Genomic DNA, 17,503 nt, shown 5'->3' with positions numbered 1-17,503 from the left:
AGCACCTTGCACTTGTCAGTGTTGAATCCCATCCTGTTCTCATCCGCCCACCCCTGTAACCTGTCCAGGTCTGATTGCAGCCTGTTCCTCCCTAGCATGCCCACTTCCCCCCACATCTTAGTGTCATCTGTGAATTTGAACAAGGTGCTTTTCACCCCCTTGTCCAAATCGCTGATGAAGATATTGAACAGTGCGGGCCTGCGAACCGAGCCCTGGAGGACCCCACTGCCCACATCCCTCCAAGTTGAAAATGTCCCGTCCACCACCGCTCTCTGGGTGTGGCCCTCCAGCCAGTTTGTGACCCTACTTTTAGAATCTTTTGATCCATTATCCCCTTGCTTTAACATAGGTTTTTATATTTAATTTTATGCATAACATACCTTTTAACCAAAAGACCTTGACAAACTACCATATCTCTCATGGACTTTTGGTGGTGTGTTTGATTTTGTGCTGTTCTTCAGGTACTGAGTGCTATGTAACAGTAATCTTGCAGGTAATATATATGAATTAATTGTACTTTCTCTGGTGGAAACCGTAGCATTGTTATTAGTTTTTCCTTTCCCTTCTTTCATGCTGATAAACTGGTGACTTGGACAAAGCAGAAAGATGCTACAGAAGGGTCTTTACTTCCATTTCAGCACAAATTTGGAAGGCACAACCTCATAGGCAATTCTCTGCTCAGCAGGAGAGATGTCAGCTTTCCCCTATATTTTCCACACAGACATCACTAATCATGAATGTTTAATAAAAAATGTGTACTGTAAATCCAGCTACTTCTGCCCATTTGTTCCAGAAGTAATTTTTTATTCCCCTACCACTTGGATACTAACTCCATTTGTCACATGAGAGTTTGAGAGAGCTGGCATGTGAGTAACAGTGTAATCCTTGTTCCATATCCCTTGATGTTGAGGTGTAATGCTGACCTCCTTCATGGGATGAAGATTAGGGTACTCGCTCTTCATGCCGATTACAATAGGATGCTCTTATTAAAAAGAGAGAGAAACATTTCTGTTTAGATACATCTTAAACAAACTCCTGTGCTATGACTTTCCCTTAAAGATCATGAGTTCTTATTTTCTGTTTCAAGACCATTTTAATCCTTTGACTCAATCTTCATTTAACACACCCCTTGGTAATAGCAATCCTGGACTGTAATGCAAAACAGATTAGTTGTAATCAGCCTAGCTGATGGACTTCTTAAATAATCCTTAGGATTTTTTAAAATAAGCCTTAGGATTTCACTTACCTGTGATGCTAATGAGGAACAGCAGTGTTCTTAATTCTTTGGAAGAAACTTCTCTTTTGGGTGGAAGGGAAGCAAAGTGCTGATGCTATTTATATCCCTTCTTCCTTCACTCTTGGCACAGTTAGGGACATAGAGTCATAGTGTAGAAGCTATTCAGGCATTAAAGTACAGTGCAGTATCCTGAGTGGCAGGCATACTAAAACTCTACTGGAACTCTCAAAGGAGTGATAGGGAGATGAACCTATAATTTAAGGTTTACCCTGCATAATGGACCCGTATAATTCTGCTTTTGTTTTCCATGGTAGTTTTCCAAGTGTCTATATACAGCATCTTAGAATGATGCTTTGACAATGTCTTGTTTCTTCAATAATTACTGAACCACAAGCCTAAATAATAGAAAGTGGGGATGACAACTTTTTGTTCCAACTGCCCACGTTTACAGGTTTAAATACTGTGTAGTGTCAACATTGTGGCTAATGTACTGTCTACAGAATTGCTCGAGGGTGTAAATGAGTTTAGCTCCACTATAGAATCGTGATTATCACTTGTCTGCAAATGTATTGGCTTTAACTCTAGAAATGCTTTCCAAAAACTGTCAGAATTGATGTAGCCCTCTTTTTTTTTTTAAATCTTGGCATAGTATGTGGTTCATAGTAAACACTTGTTCATTGTGGTGGTATGGTTTTAATCCTCAACTGGAGAATCTGACCTGAAACATTTGTTAGAGATGGTGTGGTTTGTTGCAAAGATGACCAAGGCCAGATTTAATCAAAGGCTTTTCTGTTATCAGGCATGGTGGATATAGCCCGACAGACAGTAGAATTCCTTTATGAGGAAAATGGTGGTATCCCAAGAGACCTCTATCTTCCTACCATTGAGGATATCAAAGATGAAGCAAACAAATTTACAATTGATAAAGTTCGGAAAGGTAGGTTTTTCTTTCAATTTTATCGGTAATGGAAGAGTTGGGTTTGAAATACTGTTTTAACTTTGCATGCAAGAATGAAGCCCAGGACAGCATCGTGCTTGGTTAAGTCATGGCTGCAGCTTTTTTAGGTAACTAAACTCAGACTTCCTTTGTGTATCCTAGCCAAAGATAAGGCTGTGTTACTTTGGAGCTAGGGCCCAGTTGCATAGACTGTTACACTTAAATCAAGAAAACTTGTCATTTTTCTGGAGATATGCTGTTCCTTTTATCTCCAGGTCTCACAGTGGTGACTCGCTCTCCAGACAGTAACAATGTGGCCAGCAATGCTGTTGGTACAGCTTTACCTAAATTTGCTATTCGCGGAATGCTGAAAACATTTGGTCTCCATGGTGTTGTTCTGGATGTTGATTCAGTGAGTAAATCTGTATTTCAGTTTTTACATGCATTTACAGCCTGCATGTATGACCCAACACGATAGCATGTGCTAGTTGAAGTTATGTTCTGCGTTCTTTGTCTAAAAGTTCTTGTGTATTGAGACACTGCACTTGACATTTCAGGTCAATGAATTGGTACAAGTGGAGACTTACCTCAGAAGTGAAGGCGTTCTGGTAAGATACTGGTATCCTATCGACATGTTAGAAAGGCCACCTGCCGGTTATCGGAGGACTGCAACAAATGGCCTGGTTACTCTGGATAATACAAATATTCAAATTCATAGGTAAATAGAAAATCAGTTCAATAAACATTTCCATTCCTATTGCATAAATCAGCCTACAGTGTTGAAAAGTCAACTCTGTTTTGCATTTTTGTAGAGAGCTGTTGCGATGCGAAGCCTCACTTGCCAAGCTGTACTGCCGCATGGCTCTCCTGAATATCTTTGCCCCCAAATCTCCACACATGTTTACACGCCTTTTTCATATCCCTGCCATCCGTGACATCACACTGGAGCATCTTCAGCTCTTGTCCAACCAACTTCTTGCCCCACCTCTCCCTGGTAAGTTATACTTGACTTGGTTTCTTCCAGTATGATAATAGAGTGATCCCAAGCAGTGTATTCTTTCAAGAAAAGCTGTGAAAGATGGAACAAGTTCAGAGGCTTCTTGAAACTGCCAGTTTTCCATTAGTTTCACAAAGGCATGAAATACTATTGTCATCATAATTAAACTTTTTCAAAGTTGCACAGACACATGCAGTCAACAGTCTCTTGCTAGATTCATGAACAGCTGCAGAAAAGCTTGTGATCTCAGGAAGGCAGGTAAGTAAGTTCTGGGCTGAACTGTAATATGTTCACTGTAAGAAGAAAAGAGCTAATTAAGGTGAAGGACAATGGTACAAAAACAAGAGGAAGATGGTGCAGAACTGCCATGAATAAATGTAGGTTGGCTATTAGAAGAAGGTGGAGCTTCCCAATAGAACTAGTAGGGGCAAAAAACCTGACAGCTTGAAGTTTCTGAAAGTGGTTATGCAGCATGTTTGTTTGTATAATACGGGAATGGGGTTTACTCAGGAGGAGGCTTCCAATCTGAAGCCCCTAAATATTTATCAGTGAGCTCACAAAAACTCAGACCTTTCCCTGCTTGCTTCTGCCCCAGACAGATTTATTCCACTGGGTGCTGTGCTTTCTGTATGTCCTCTTGAGATAGGTGGGATACTGTAGAGCCTTGTTATCCCTGGGGTCTTGAAATGTTTTTGTTTTACCAAGTGCTTAGAAGTGTAGAGTCACCTCCCAGGTCTGCACTGTGTTTTCTCCACCCTTTGCAGATGGAACAGTCAGTTCGAGTTCAATTCTTTTGGCCCAGTCCCTGCAACACTGCATCCATTCCCAGAACTGTTCTGCCACAGACCTGTTTTACCAGGGCAATTCACAAGCCATCCGGGAATGGCTTACAGTCGCCATCACCCGGACTTTGCATCAAGGAGAGGAGAGTCTATTAGAACTGACAAAACAAATCTGTTCCTTCTTGCAGGTAGTGTTCTTGATGCTTTCTGAATGTGTTTGTAGTTTATGAGAAACATTTAACTTACTAAAATATGTATTAGTCTTTCTCTTTTCTCTGTGTGTTGCCTTTGTTCTTCACACCTTGACACTGCTTATCACTATTCATAAACTCAACACTGTTTGTCATAGTGCACCATTTTTCTGAACATGCTGTAATGCTACTCAGATCATACCAAGCAATGGGATGCCCTGTGTAGTATTAAACGAAATGTCCTCAACATGTCAAATTATTTGCAATCCCACCCTTAGTTGTACAATAAGGAGAGGAGTTTTGGCTTGTTGCTTTGCTACCCTGAGATTTTCATGCTTGAATGTCATTTTACAGACTGCGCCAGAGCAGTTCCCTGCTGAAGAGTTTCCTATTTCAGAATCCAAAGTCAGTATGGATGTTAACTTCCCTGGGGCTGCTTTTGTAGTTGTGTCCTGCAAGGAGAGTCAGTCTGGATTCCGCAAAGAGTAAGTTCTTCAGGAAAAGGAAAGGAAGACAAACCCTTTCAGGGCCAATAGGGCCAGAGTGGGATCTATCCCTCCCAGTACTTTCTTATGAAATCTGTGTAGACTTGGGTTCTTTTTTTTTTTTTCTTTTTTTTTTTAAATAAAAATGACCAAGGATTTCTGAGGCGGGGAGGATTAGTATTGCAGAAGGGTACAACATGCATACTCAAGGGTGTGGATTTTGATCAAGCACCTAACATATTTTCTGGTTATTTTCTAGCTCCTCCCTATATAAGGCTCCCTGGGCTCGAGTGCTTGTTTATGGTCTTGGTCATAAAGTAAAGCGGAATGGCCAGTTAAACCTCATTGAGGCAGTGTGTTACCCTCGGGATGCCTCACCAACCAACACAGGCTTGACGCCTCCCCCAACAACCAACCAGTACCCTTCTGTGATCATCCCCACTGACAAGGTCCACATCAAACTAGGTAAATGCCTTTGCCATTTCTAAAATAGGTGGACGATGTGTCATCTCTTAGGAATTTCCTCCGTTGGCACCAGGTCTGCACTCCATTGGTATATGAACTTAGAGGGGGCCTTTTGAGCAATGGGATTATAGCATAACAGTAACCAGACACGGTTTTATATTTCTGGAAATTTTAGTGTTGCCTCTTCAGAGTGTGATAGCATCAGTTCACAGAAGCCTGTCTGTTCCTGTATATTCCTTGGCTGTCTCTAATTCACACAGCCGGAAGTGGTATATGGAACTAAGTTCAGCCCTGAGCTTGCTTGGTGCTGTGCTGCATTTTGAACAAAATACAAAACTTAGGTGGTGCTGTGGCAGGCACTCATTGCTGCAAAATGAAATAGTAATTACTATTATTATATTATTATATTGTATTATTATATTAATAGTAATAACGGCATTCTCCTTATACAACCAGCAGGAGAAATAGCTTGACTTGTTTAGAGAGGAGTATGTGTATGCGAGAGCCCTTTTCCTTCAGAAGACTCTTAAGTTTCATCAACTTTGATCACCGGTTCCTGTATAACATTCTCCATTAGCCCTGCTTTCCATGAAAACATGCACCTGGCCTGGTGGTATTTTTACCTTCGGCTTGGCACTATCATTTGCTTTAATCAAATTGTAAAGGTCGTTTCTCCCTGTCTTTTTGTCTAGGGGTATCTCCTCCTCCTGGAGCCGTGTTAGTCTTACATTCTGTCCCCCTTGAATTTCCACTGGCTATGGCATTTACTGAACAAGTCTTAACTTGGAAATCAGAGGATGGTGATGGCAAATCCGAAGATGAACTGGATACTATTCCTGTGTCAGTTCTTCTACAAGTAGTGGAATTTTTAGGTGAGAGCAAAGTGCTTCTTGAGTGTCCGATAAGCACCAGTGAAAAAATGTGATCAGATGCAATGTTCATCAAAAAAAGAAAAATGACAGCAGTTAAACATGTTTGAGTCACTGTCATGGAATCTGGTTTTTAAAAGTCCAGAAGTGTCTGTTGATGTGATTTCACCTTTTTGAATATTTATAAATAAACTCAGCATTAAAAAAGACCAAAAAACCCACGTGATGCTTTTCAGCTGACACATTTCACATGACTGGATAACATATTTAGAAGTGCCTCAGTCAGTTTGAAAACATAGTCATTTAAGCACCTTTAAATTTTTTTCTCCTGGTGTCATCAGTGAAAGATTTTTTTTTAGTAACCAGAGCCTTGTGTGTTCTGCAGTCACAACTTTTTGCCATAGAACCCGAGATTGCCCTGGGGAGGAAAAAATATAAATATGAACAGAGTATGAACTGATGCGGCAGTAGCCTTCAGACAAATTGAGATCCTAGGTGTTAATGAGCAAGTAAACTGCCGTATTCATCCTCAAATAACCATAAAACCTTAAAGATGGGAAACCTGAACACTAATTGTTTCACTGCTCATCAGTTTAAGATAAATATCCAGGTAATTTGCTTTTTTTCATTATCACAAATGGCCTCCTATGCTGCCTCAAATGCCCAGAAGCTCAAGCTGTCTCCACAGAGCTGCCAACCTCTCTATCTTCCCATGCCAAGATTTTTTTTTTAGTGTACGTGTGCATTGTGGCTTCAAACATATGGACCATAAAATCTGAAAAGATGTTGACATCACAAAACAGACTGAATGGAATATTACAGGAATTCAGGGGTCATTGGTCTGATTATACTCTTACTTTTTAAAACAAAATTTAAAAAGCTGCTACATCTAAAGCCTTCTGCAGTGCCGTATTTAGGTTGATTTTGCCTAGCGGCCTTTGTGATACCTACATGGTATCATGCAGCTGTTGGTTGCTCAGAGTCTCTGTGGGAAGAAAATAGCCAGTGGTTTTTTATAAGTGGCCTTGTTGATGTTGTATCTGTTGCACAGCGTTGTTGTAAATCACACAATAAAGCCAATTGCAGCAAGATCAATCTGTTTGTCATCCTGTTTAGGAAACTTTCTCTGGACGACAGACATGGCAGCTTGCATGAAGGAACTATTATTTCATCTCTTGGCTGAGTTGTTTCGCAAAATTCACAGCCTGGAACAGAAAAAAAACCCAGCTGGGTTGTCTTCCTCCATTGCACTTCAGCTGAACCCCTGCCTGGCTATGCTGATGGCTCTCCAGTCAGAACTGCACAAGTTATATGATGAAGAAACGCAAAACTGGGTGTCTGGAAATGCGTGTAGTGGTTCTGGCATTGGGGCGGCTGACCAGGGGAGATTTTCAACGTATTTTCATGCTCTGATGGAAGTCTGCCTTGCTGTAGCAGAAGTGACTCTGCCAATCAATATGAGCATAACAGCTAGCGTGATGTCCTCAACAAATGCACCAAATCTCAGCGACTCCTCTTCCTCGTCCTCCTCATCTCCAGGGCAGACCCCACAGAGTCCAAGCCTCCTGTCAAAGAGGAAGAAAGTCAAAATGAAGCGGGAAAAGACGTCAACTTCAGGGAAACGGACTTCAGCCCGAACTGCCGAAACTGACACCACGATGCTCAGCATAGGAGGAAGCAAACCTGAGGACATGTTATGGTTTCACAGGGCACTGACCCTGCTTATAATTCTCAGACACCTGACTAAAAAGGACCCCCAAGGGCTGGGTGTGACAAATGATGCTGTAGCTGATGCTTGTCAGGCACTAGTGGGTCCAACAGCTCACAGTCGGTTACTGGTGATTTCTGGAATACCCACTCACTTGGAGGAGAGTACTGTCAGGAGTGCAATCCGGAAGGCATGTAATGCACACGGTGGGGTCTTCAGAGATGAAATCTACATCCCTCTGCAGGAAGAGGACCCGAAAAAGGTCAAGGACAAAGCCGAAGGAGGAGAATGTAGGACTGAGTTGGAAAAACCAACTGTGTCGAGTAGTGCCGACAGCTTGGATATCAGCAGCTCTAGCAGCGTCACTCCTGCAATGAGCGTCAGTGCTTCTGCTTCTACAAGCCAGGCTTCTCTCTGCAGCTCACAGGGCATCTCTCGGACAATTAGTGATATCTCCGTGGACCAGTTTCAAGGTGGTCTGGAGTTGGCCATTCCACCAGGACTGCTAGAACCTCATGTTGTTTCCAGCCAGGAAAGCTTAGACCTTTCGCTTTGCAGCACTGGAAGCCTCGGCAGCCTTGGCAGCCTGGGGGAACAGTTGGACAACGTAGAAACAGCATCGGTGTCTGATGTTGGATCAATGTACACGGTCACGTCACTGGACAACCAGCCGCTGATGTCACGGCCCATCAAGGGGTTTGCAGTAGTAGAGGTAATAGCCCCCCGGGCAAGGCAGGTTTCCTTACAACAGCGGGGTTGGATTCTCCCCTAGCAAATAAGGTTGATTTTCATGACTCTGTTTTCCTCAAACTGCAAAATCTGACTTTTTGCTTCCCTGTGCACAGTACTGTGGGGGTGGACTGCTGGGATGCAAAGGGGGAAGGGGTGGTTTCTATGAAGGAGACCATGACTTGAATAATTCATTTGTGTGTGATGGATGGAGAGTGGCAGGTTATTGTAAACACGGAGCTGTTCGGTACAAATGATGCATCTAACAAGGGTGCAGTGTAATGTGTATTTTCGTTTGAATTTGATGGATCTTCTTTTCTATACTAACCTGTCTGCAGATTTATTGCTACCACCACTGTGCAGTGACCAATCATTTCTTCCCACAGGCTTTATCGGACCCTTTAAAATACAGCATGCTTTCTGAACATAACTGTGCAAAGTGACCGACTGGGGATTTTTGCACAATCCATTCAGTGTAGAGCCTTGTTTGATTCCATCGGTGTTATGGTTTGATACGAAAAGATGTATTCTGAATTCCACAAGCATAAATCCTGTTGTGAAAGCCTTGTGCTCCTACATCCCTTCAGCCTACTTGGAAAGTCTCCCAATGGGCTTCCAGACACTGCCTTAATTTATTCTAGTTTCAGAATTAGACGTGTTTCAATTCTTCCTAAAGAAGGAATATACCATGTTTCAACAGCAACTATTCAGTTGCTGTTCTTAACTTTTAATTGACCCAAAGCCATGACCATTGAAAAAAATAGTAGGTCTCTACAAGGAAAATGGCAACATAATCATGTTAACTCCTGTTCTGGGTCTCTAGCAGCTGTGGGAATGATGTATGATTATTACTCGCAGCATTCAAGGAAGTTATTTGGTGTTTCAATTCCCCTCTGCACAGCTCTGGTTCACAGGGCTGCTTGTATCTGTTTTTTTTCCAAATGAGACATGAAGCCAGACAATATGGTAAAGGAGAACTGCAGGTGACCTAGCAGCCTTTCAAACCATTGGGAACTGTATTTTCTTATCAGAAGTTTTCTGTGAGTGGCTACCAGATTTAAGATATGGCATAGCAAGTCCCAAGAGGCCAGAAAAATTAAGTTTTTGGTGTAGCAGTTTCAGTTAGCTTTTTTCTCAGAGCAGACATGTTGCCAGGTGCGTCTGAATTCTGGTATATCAAAGGGTGAATGTGGATGTATAATTCTGAGTCTCTGCAAGAAAAGATAATGCAAAAATTAACTCATGGATGGCAGATCATTTGTCCCTGGCCAGAATTCCTTTCAGCTCTTTCCTTTTTTTGCACAGATAAGGTCAAGAGCTAAAATAGAGAAAATCCGTGCCAGTTTATTTAACAGCAGTGATCTGATTGGGTTGTCAAGCCTGGATGGTGAAGATGAACTAATGGAAATGTCAACTGAAGAGATTTTAACTGTTTCTACTGTCAATCAGAGTTTATTTGATACACAAGGGAGCCCAGCACTGGAAGACTATTTCAATGATAAATCAATAAAAGGTGTGTATTTTCCATGTTAGCAAATAGTTTGCTTGCAGCACATAGACAAGAAGGCAGATTCTGCCTTCTCATTGGTGCAAATTCAGGGTATTTTATTGATAGAATGAGTAGTAAAAGGGAAAAGTATTTCTCATTAGTTCCTTGCCAGTAGATGGTGGGGAAATTTGTTTGCAGTCTGAGTAATGTTCAGTCATCTCTAAAACTGGCCAGGTAATAGTAAACCATTATTCATGGCTCACTTCTTCCATGATTGATAAGGTGTAAGATTAATTGTTGATGGGCGAGAAGGGGAAAGGAAATTTAGCTAATAATTAAAGTATTGACAGATACTACTGTGTAGCTCTACAGATTGTGATCCGAACCTTAGGACCATATGAGAAATGCTGAAGCCTCTCAAAAGTCTAGTAATCTGCCTGATCAAAATAAGTTAAAGATGCTGCATGCGGTAGCACAGGCTGAACTGCTTTTTGTAATGTTGTCGAAGTGTATTTGATCCCTAATACAGTAGGTGCATCTGATATTATATTGGGTCAATAGAAAAATATCTTTCCTGTGCCTTAATCTTAAATCCTCTTTTCATAATGCCTTTGTATCTGTACTGCAATTTATTTTTTTGTAATAGGTGAGAAATTGGTTCCAGGTGCTCGGGAAGTCCTCACAGAAATCTTTAAAAGCTGTGTCCATTCTGAGCAAATGCTGAGCCTGACCCCGGCGAAACCCATTAAAGTTGCTGATATTTATCTTAGCAAAGAGCAAATCAATTCTCAGACCCCTGGAAACCTTCTCCACGTATTCTTCATGAATGTCCGGCCCCCAAAGAAGGTGCTAGAGGATCAACTCACTCAGGTAGCACTTTGTGAAATGTGTTTTTTAATTCCGTGCTTGGATAATTTAGAAGACTTGAGGCTAACTGTTCATTTTCTCTGTTGACAGATCTTAAGGAAGTACGGTGTGCCCAAGCCAAAGTTTGACAAGAGCAAGTATAACAAGGCAGGCAAAGAGCAGCATCCAGTGAAAGTTGTGAGCACCAAACGCCCGGTTACAAAGCCACCTACAAAGGAAAAGTCTGTGCTCAACAGTGTCAGGTGAGCACCTTGAGGCTTCCAGCTGATGTACAGAACCTGCCTTTTCTTTAGGGAACTAGCGGTTTCTTCTCTGGGTGTGGGACAAGTTAAAAAACAAAACTAGAAAACTCGTACCCTCAGAGCCTCACAATTTTTGCACTCTGCCAAGCCAGTATTTCATATTGTGGCCAGATAATGACACTTACTCTCATAAGGAAGTGTGCATTCTAACATGCAGATGTTCTGTCCTTTAGCAGAACAGCGTTGAGTGAGAAGAAACCTACTGTGAAGCCAAAGTCTCCAGAAAAGAGCAAACCTGAGGAGAAGGACCCTGAAAAGTCTCCCACAAAGAAACAGGAAGGTAGTGTCTGCCTAGACATTCATGTCATCACTTTGTCTGGGGAAAGAAGCCATTTACCAATGGGAAATACATGTCACAAGTTCACATTGCCCAGGTTTAACTAAAAGTCTAGAGTTATGTGGGAGTCTGGACTGATTGATGTAACTGAGGGGAACTTGGTTAAGGAATTATTTTTGTTTGTGCAGCTCTTAGAGTGTGTGTTACAAAAACCCAAGTTCTCTACTAAAGAAGCTTATAGTTTAAAGGCCTCATACAGGGGGAAATGAAAGATACTGCAGTAGAGCAGTGCAGCTTGCCCGTGTGTTATGTTCCCTAGTTTAAGTGTGGAATAGTTCAGTTTTTTAAAACTTCTGTAATCTAGTACAAGAGAATTCTCTTTCACTAGCAATGTGGACTGCACAATCATTCATAGGGCTGGAGACTGTTAGTTACTCCTCGGCCAGCTGGGGTTGACTGTGAGGGTTTGCTCTATGACGCCATCCCTCACTTTTGGAAATACAGGATGAGCTCTGAAGGGGAGTGTCGGCAGCCAGCTGTGAAGCCTTGAGGTGTCCTGTGATTATATACCTAGGCACGAATACCCTCAGTGGAGCTGAGGGGGAGGGTCCTGGGTCATTTGCAGGAGAAGTGAGCGCCCTTCTCTTAGGGGTAAACTTTAGTCAGCGTAACATTTGGAGACTTAGTTGTTCTGGGAGGGGCTGCGCTGTAGTTCCTCGTTCTGAAGAGGGGAAGACCAGAAGGAAGTTGGCAGACAGGGTCTTCAAGTTGTGAACTTGAGGGCAACATAGGCCTGCTTATGTGTTAGCATCATGAGTCACTAATCATTTGATATTTGCATTCCTGCTACCAGTCCCTGAAGAGAAGTATCTGACGCTCGATGGATTTCACAGATTTGTTGTTGACCGTGCAAAACAGGACATCCGGAGTGTCTGGCGAGCTATTCTGTCCTGTGGATATGATCTTCACTTCGAAAGGTAAGTTCTGTAAAGGTAATATTAAATAGGGAATGCTTCATTTGAGCACATTTGGACTGGGTTATTTTTGCTACAGCGAGTCTTATCAAACTTCTTTAATGCTGAGCTCCTGCTGTAGGTGGCTGCAGGGCCTCAACACAGAATTTTTAAATAAGCCCTTAAAGATAATTTACAGGATGATGCCCATTCAGCAGCCAGGGGGGCGGTTCCTAGGCAGTAGGATCATATCCAGAATTACAGAGATCTGCTTTGAACAAAAGAACTTCATTCCCAAAACCCATGGCTAGCTGTGGACTCTCCTACTGCATAAACCAGCTCACATGGCCTCTTGCCTTGTCAGCCTTGCATTCTGAGCCCCATGGTAGATGTCACTATTGTAGTAGATTTCCTCAGTTACTTTGCAGGGGGAGTCATAGGGAGAGGAGAAGGATCTGTTACCACATTAAAATGAAGAAGTATCATCACTAGATCCTTCTTCTCCTCTTGGATCAAGCCATGGATTGATTGCTGTGTCCCCTCTGCACTATTTATGGCAGTGGGTAAGCCTGCTGAACAGGGGTCACTTTTGTCAGACTGCTGAAACCGAGGCAGGGGTATGGTAATACAGTCCTTGCAGACACCTGTGCTAAAGGAATTGTTCTCAGGAAAGTGAAAAGAGAGATGAGTAGCAAGCCCCCTGGCTTCTGGTTAACGTGGGCTCTCTCTAACTGGGGTATCATTTGCACTTCACCAGTTCTAATCTCTTTGTCCTTCAGATGTGCCTGCATTGATGCCAGGCATGCGCAGAAAGCTTCCCGGAAGTGGACTTTGGAGATGGATGTAGCCCTCGTTCAGTACATCAACCGCCTCTGCCGTCACCTTGCAATCACCCCAGCACGACTGCACCCACACGAAGTTTATCTGGATCCAGCTGATGCGGCGGATCCCAGGATCTCGTGTCTGCTGAGTATGTGCAGGTTATATACCACTCATGGGTTTGGTTTGAACAATCTAGGAATGAATGTGCATTTAGTGCTGGGGAAGGGCACTAGGTGGACAGCCCTGTAGTTGGCTCTCACCATAGAAAAGGAATAGCATGGGCTGTGGCAACACAAGTTTCCTCACACTACCCTGTTACTGTGCCTTGACACTGGTCTTCAGAGTGAGGGCAGGTCCTTTGAGTGTAGGGTTCCTAGGCTGAGTGTGCTGGCATGTTGGCCCTTGGAGGAGGGAGGAGTGGGATTGGATGCCCTGCCCTGTCCTTTCGCCCTCTGATTCTGTATGGTTCCCCCCCTCAGATGTTCCCATTGAAAGTCTGCGCCTGCGTTTTGCACTACTTCAGTCTCTGAACACCACGTTAGAGACCTTCTTCCTGCCACTGGTGGAGCTTCGACAGACCGAAATGTACACGAACAGTATCGCCGCGCTGCTGCAAGAGGCCAAAGGTCAGACTTTGGGAACTGTGAGAGCTCTTTGCATGTATCAGGGTTGGCACAGACAGGCTAAATACTGATGTACATCCATGGGACTGGGGTGCAGGAGAGAGTACAGCCTTCTGGCAGGGGCTTGCTGGCTTCACCTCTGCATCATATAAACCTCATGCACTGCCTGAAGGGGCAACTATATAAGGACAACTGCTCAGGTGGAGAGCACTTCTTGTTCTCCCTGAAGCAGGTAGTTGAGCCAAGGGGAGTGCTACACTTGAATGAACCTGGCTGAAGTGCTGTGAGAATTTGCAGTGGGAATTTCTGGTAGAAGGCTGCATCTTGTTAGAAACAGCATGAGTTTTTAGATATTTGTTGAACAGAGACGGTGTCCTCTACATCTGTGTGGTGCCTGGCACAAACGTGCCTTCATCCTTTTGGGAGGTTCAAGTACTTCTGCAAAGTTAATAATAATAGTCTTAGCAATAATAATGATAATAAGGCTCAAATAACATCACTGGCACCTGTAGCTTATGTGGGCATTCCAGGTGCAGCACCATGACAAGATCACGTCCTTAGTGTGCAGTCTTCACCACAAGAGAACTAGAGATCAGGATGATGTGTACCAGGCATAGACATTCAGAGGAACTAATAGATGTCTTCATGTGAGCTTCCAACACAATAGCATGAGACTTGTGCTACTGTAGCTGGATTTATTTCTCCAGATTAAATGCAGTCATCAAAGGTGTAGAATGCTATATTGGTTATGATTTAGAGCCTTGCTGTCTCCCTCTGGCTAGTCAGAAAAATGGCTTACAAAGCCAGGGTGGAAAAGTCTGGTATTCTTAGGCTCTGCCTTAATATAGAGCCAAGACTTGGGGGCACCGTGTGACACTTAATTTATATCTTGTATCTGTCTCAGAGAGCATCGTATCTTAAAGCTGTTTAGTAATGCACATTTCCTTTGTGTCTGTACATCCCATAGTTTGGCAGTCAAGAAATATTTCCCTAATGCAGGAAAAATTTGGTGATGCAGCAACCACATGGAAAAGTTCTCATTTGACATCTTCCTTCCGGCAAACTCGGAACGTAAAGTGTGGCCAAAGGTCACCTAGATTGAGCAGCTCTTAGACTGTTACTTAACGGCATTTTCGGTCCTTTCCCAAATGTTCTATTGCATGATTTCAGGAAATGAACTTCCAGAAGGATCAATAACAGACAAACTGTGTGTGTGCGTTTAGGTTTAATCTTTTATGACACAAAGGTGACTGTAATGAACCGCGTGCTGAATGCTACAGTGCAAAGAACAGCAGACCACGCAGCCCCAGAAATCACCCTGGATCCACTGGAGATAGTGGGAGGTATGTGCAGCAGTTGTACTCTTAATCAGTTTACATTTACTGCCAAGAGAATTTGGAATCCATCTCAGTGCCTGAGCTCAGCGGCTGCTGAGCACAGCACACGCACAATGCATGCCAGTTGAGAGGTGCTTTCTCTCGTAGGTGAGATCCGTTCTTCAGAAAACTCCTACTTCTGCCAGGCAGCTAGACAGCTCGCCTGCGTATCATCCTCTCAACTGTGTGTCAAGCTGGCCAGTGGGGGGGATCCCACCTACGCCTTTAACATCCGCTTCACAGGCGAGGAGGTCCATGGAACAAGTGAGTTATAGTCCCGGCCACATGGACCTGGGTGCGGTAAGCACAACGTCCTCAAAGGGCAATCAAAGCTAGGCTGACCCTAAGCTTGGAGATTGGTGTAATCATGGGGGGCCAGACCTCCTTTGTATTGCTTTGGGCAGAGGGGGGACATGGTGTCCGTAATACATAAGAATTTGAACACCAGGAAGTTTTCCTTTCATAAAGCAGGAAAACAAACCTAAGTTTGGTCTCTGCAGTGCCTGCCACTTGCTTGGTTTATCTGAGCAGAGCTTCTGCACTCTGTAGAAGGCTTTACTTTTCCTCCTGGCAATCTGAAATGAATATCCAGCGCTTGAAGACAATGCACAGAGCTTGAATACTTAAGAGAGCAGAAAATTAACCCACTGCTTGCTCTCTTATGTCATGAGCGTGGATGGTCACTGGACACAACCGAGTGCGTTCCATATGAGAATCTCAAATGATAAAGTCTGATTTCACGGGGGAGGAGACTCTTGCAATGCAGCTAACAAGGATATTGCCCCTTTTTTTTCAGGTGGATCTTTTCGTCACTTCCTGTGGCAAGTCTGCAAAGAGCTACAGAGCTCATCTCTCTCCCTTCTCTTGCTGTGCCCCAGCTCTGCTGTCAACAAGAACAAGGTGAGGGGCCAGACTTGCAGCCAGTGATGTTCCTCTTCCAAAATGCTGGGAAGGTACGAGTGTTTTTGGTGCTTGGGGCAGGACTGCTGACAGCAAGGGGAATTTCCAAACGGGTGCCTAAGCAACCCCCACAGCTCTTTTTTGAATCTGCTACTTTCTGCAATGCTAACCTTTGATCAACACTGGTCTGCGGTGTCCTTTCAGGGTTTCGACTGTGAGAGCTGCTCTGGTATCCATGTGAAGTTCTTTTTGCCACTCCTACTCTGTGCCCTTAGTGCCACTCATAAAGATAGGCAAGGGGATTGATTGGAAACTCGGAATCTTGCCCCATTTGCCTGTGTTGGGTGTTTACAGATGCAGAGGTGCGGTCTCGGGTCCATGCCCCAAAGAGCTTATGATAGCAGAGGCCTTGCTCCTTCCCTGCAGTGCTCAGGGGTAAGTCAGTCGCATGCAGGGAGACTGTATTAGCTCAGTCCAGCCTAGTGCCTGCACTGTTGGTTATTACCATCCATCGGCTTTAGGTAATAGAATGAAGCCAGTGCAGCAGGTGAGCGTGCCCCTCTGCATCCTCACATTCCCACATGGAGACAAAACCACTGGTGCCAGCCTTTAATACGCTTGTTCGGTGCGAAGGGCCAGCACCTCAGATATGAAAGTGTTTCTCTGTTATATCATGCTGTGTGGGCGCAGCTGCCTGCAGGGCTGGGTGTTGAAACATGTGTCTGTTTGTTTTTCAAGGGAAAGTATATTCTGACGCCCAGCCCCATCACCTATGCGGAAGAGCAGTTGCTTCACTTCTTTGGGCAGCTGCTGGGCATTGCGATTAGAGCAGATGTTCCTCTCCCCCTGGACCTCCTGCCCTCATTCTGGAAGACGTTGGTGGGTGCGCCACTGGACCCTGAGGTGGATCTCCAGGAAGCTGACGTCCTGACCTACAACTACATCAAAAAGTTTGAAAACGTAACTTTCCTTCTTTTCCTCTGTAACCGCGGCCCCGAGTGCACTGATCGTTAGCGGCTGCTGTGAGCAGAGCCTGCAGGGAATTGCCTGAGGGCTTTGCCCTTCAAATTGATCCAGTCATGTAGAGGCACATGGCATTCTGTGGACTCCCTTTAGGCATAGGGCCTTGTTAATCAACCACAGGACCAGGGCCAGAATCTTAGACACCTGCATCCTATGTGGAAAGGCAACTCAGTCTGGCATGGAGGGCAGATTTGCCTCCCCTAAATGTTCCCATTAGCAAGCTTAAGGAGTTTGTCCTTCAACAGGTTGCTGACAAACCTGGGGAAACCTAATGCTATGAATCCACTGTTTGGCAGGAGTAACTCAGAGCCAAGGTTTGAAATGCTGTGAGCACTATACAAACCCTGCACAAGTACTAGTGAGGGCACGAAGGTCACTAGAACCACAATGACGGTAATAACTTTCATAGATTTCATAGACTTTAGGGCTGGAAGGGACCTCGGAAGATCATCGAGTCCAGCCCCGTGCCCA

General features: G+C 43.9%; 1 protein-coding gene across 7 annotated transcripts in view; it reads left to right on the top strand.

Annotated features, from left to right (window-relative positions):
* Positions 1 to 17,503, top strand: part of HECTD4 (HECT domain E3 ubiquitin protein ligase 4) — an 80,785-nt gene that overhangs the window by 57,255 nt on the left and 6,027 nt on the right. For 6 of the 7 annotated variants that reach the window (XM_019538807.1, XM_019538806.1, XM_019538803.1 and 3 more), the window contains exons 52-71: positions 2,037 to 2,174; positions 2,450 to 2,586; positions 2,732 to 2,892; positions 2,987 to 3,168; positions 3,936 to 4,141; positions 4,499 to 4,629; positions 4,889 to 5,094; positions 5,787 to 5,966; positions 7,080 to 8,383; positions 9,706 to 9,913; positions 10,536 to 10,759; positions 10,847 to 10,998; positions 11,232 to 11,338; positions 12,189 to 12,312; positions 13,068 to 13,258; positions 13,590 to 13,736; positions 14,957 to 15,076; positions 15,218 to 15,373; positions 15,906 to 16,009; positions 16,748 to 16,969. In XM_019538807.1, coding sequence (XP_019394352.1) covers positions 2,037 to 2,174; positions 2,450 to 2,586; positions 2,732 to 2,892; positions 2,987 to 3,168; positions 3,936 to 4,141; positions 4,499 to 4,629; positions 4,889 to 5,094; positions 5,787 to 5,966; positions 7,080 to 8,383; positions 9,706 to 9,913; positions 10,536 to 10,759; positions 10,847 to 10,998; positions 11,232 to 11,338; positions 12,189 to 12,312; positions 13,068 to 13,258; positions 13,590 to 13,736; positions 14,957 to 15,076; positions 15,218 to 15,373; positions 15,906 to 16,009; positions 16,748 to 16,969 — 4,400 coding nt within the window. The remainder of the gene's footprint in view (positions 1 to 2,036; positions 2,175 to 2,449; positions 2,587 to 2,731; positions 2,893 to 2,986; positions 3,169 to 3,935; positions 4,142 to 4,498; positions 4,630 to 4,888; positions 5,095 to 5,786; positions 5,967 to 7,079; positions 8,384 to 9,705; positions 9,914 to 10,535; positions 10,760 to 10,846; positions 10,999 to 11,231; positions 11,339 to 12,188; positions 12,313 to 13,067; positions 13,259 to 13,589; positions 13,737 to 14,956; positions 15,077 to 15,217; positions 15,374 to 15,905; positions 16,010 to 16,747; positions 16,970 to 17,503) is intronic. The other variant, XM_019538802.1, reaches the window with a different exon arrangement.

Source organism: Crocodylus porosus, unplaced genomic scaffold, assembly GCF_001723895.1.
Source record: "Crocodylus porosus isolate Cpor-Errol unplaced genomic scaffold, CroPor_comp1, whole genome shotgun sequence".
In the NCBI taxonomy this organism is placed as follows: Eukaryota; Metazoa; Chordata; order Crocodylia; family Crocodylidae; genus Crocodylus; species Crocodylus porosus.
Note: the sequence above shows the minus strand (reverse complement) of the source record. Positions and strands in the feature narration are given on the sequence as shown.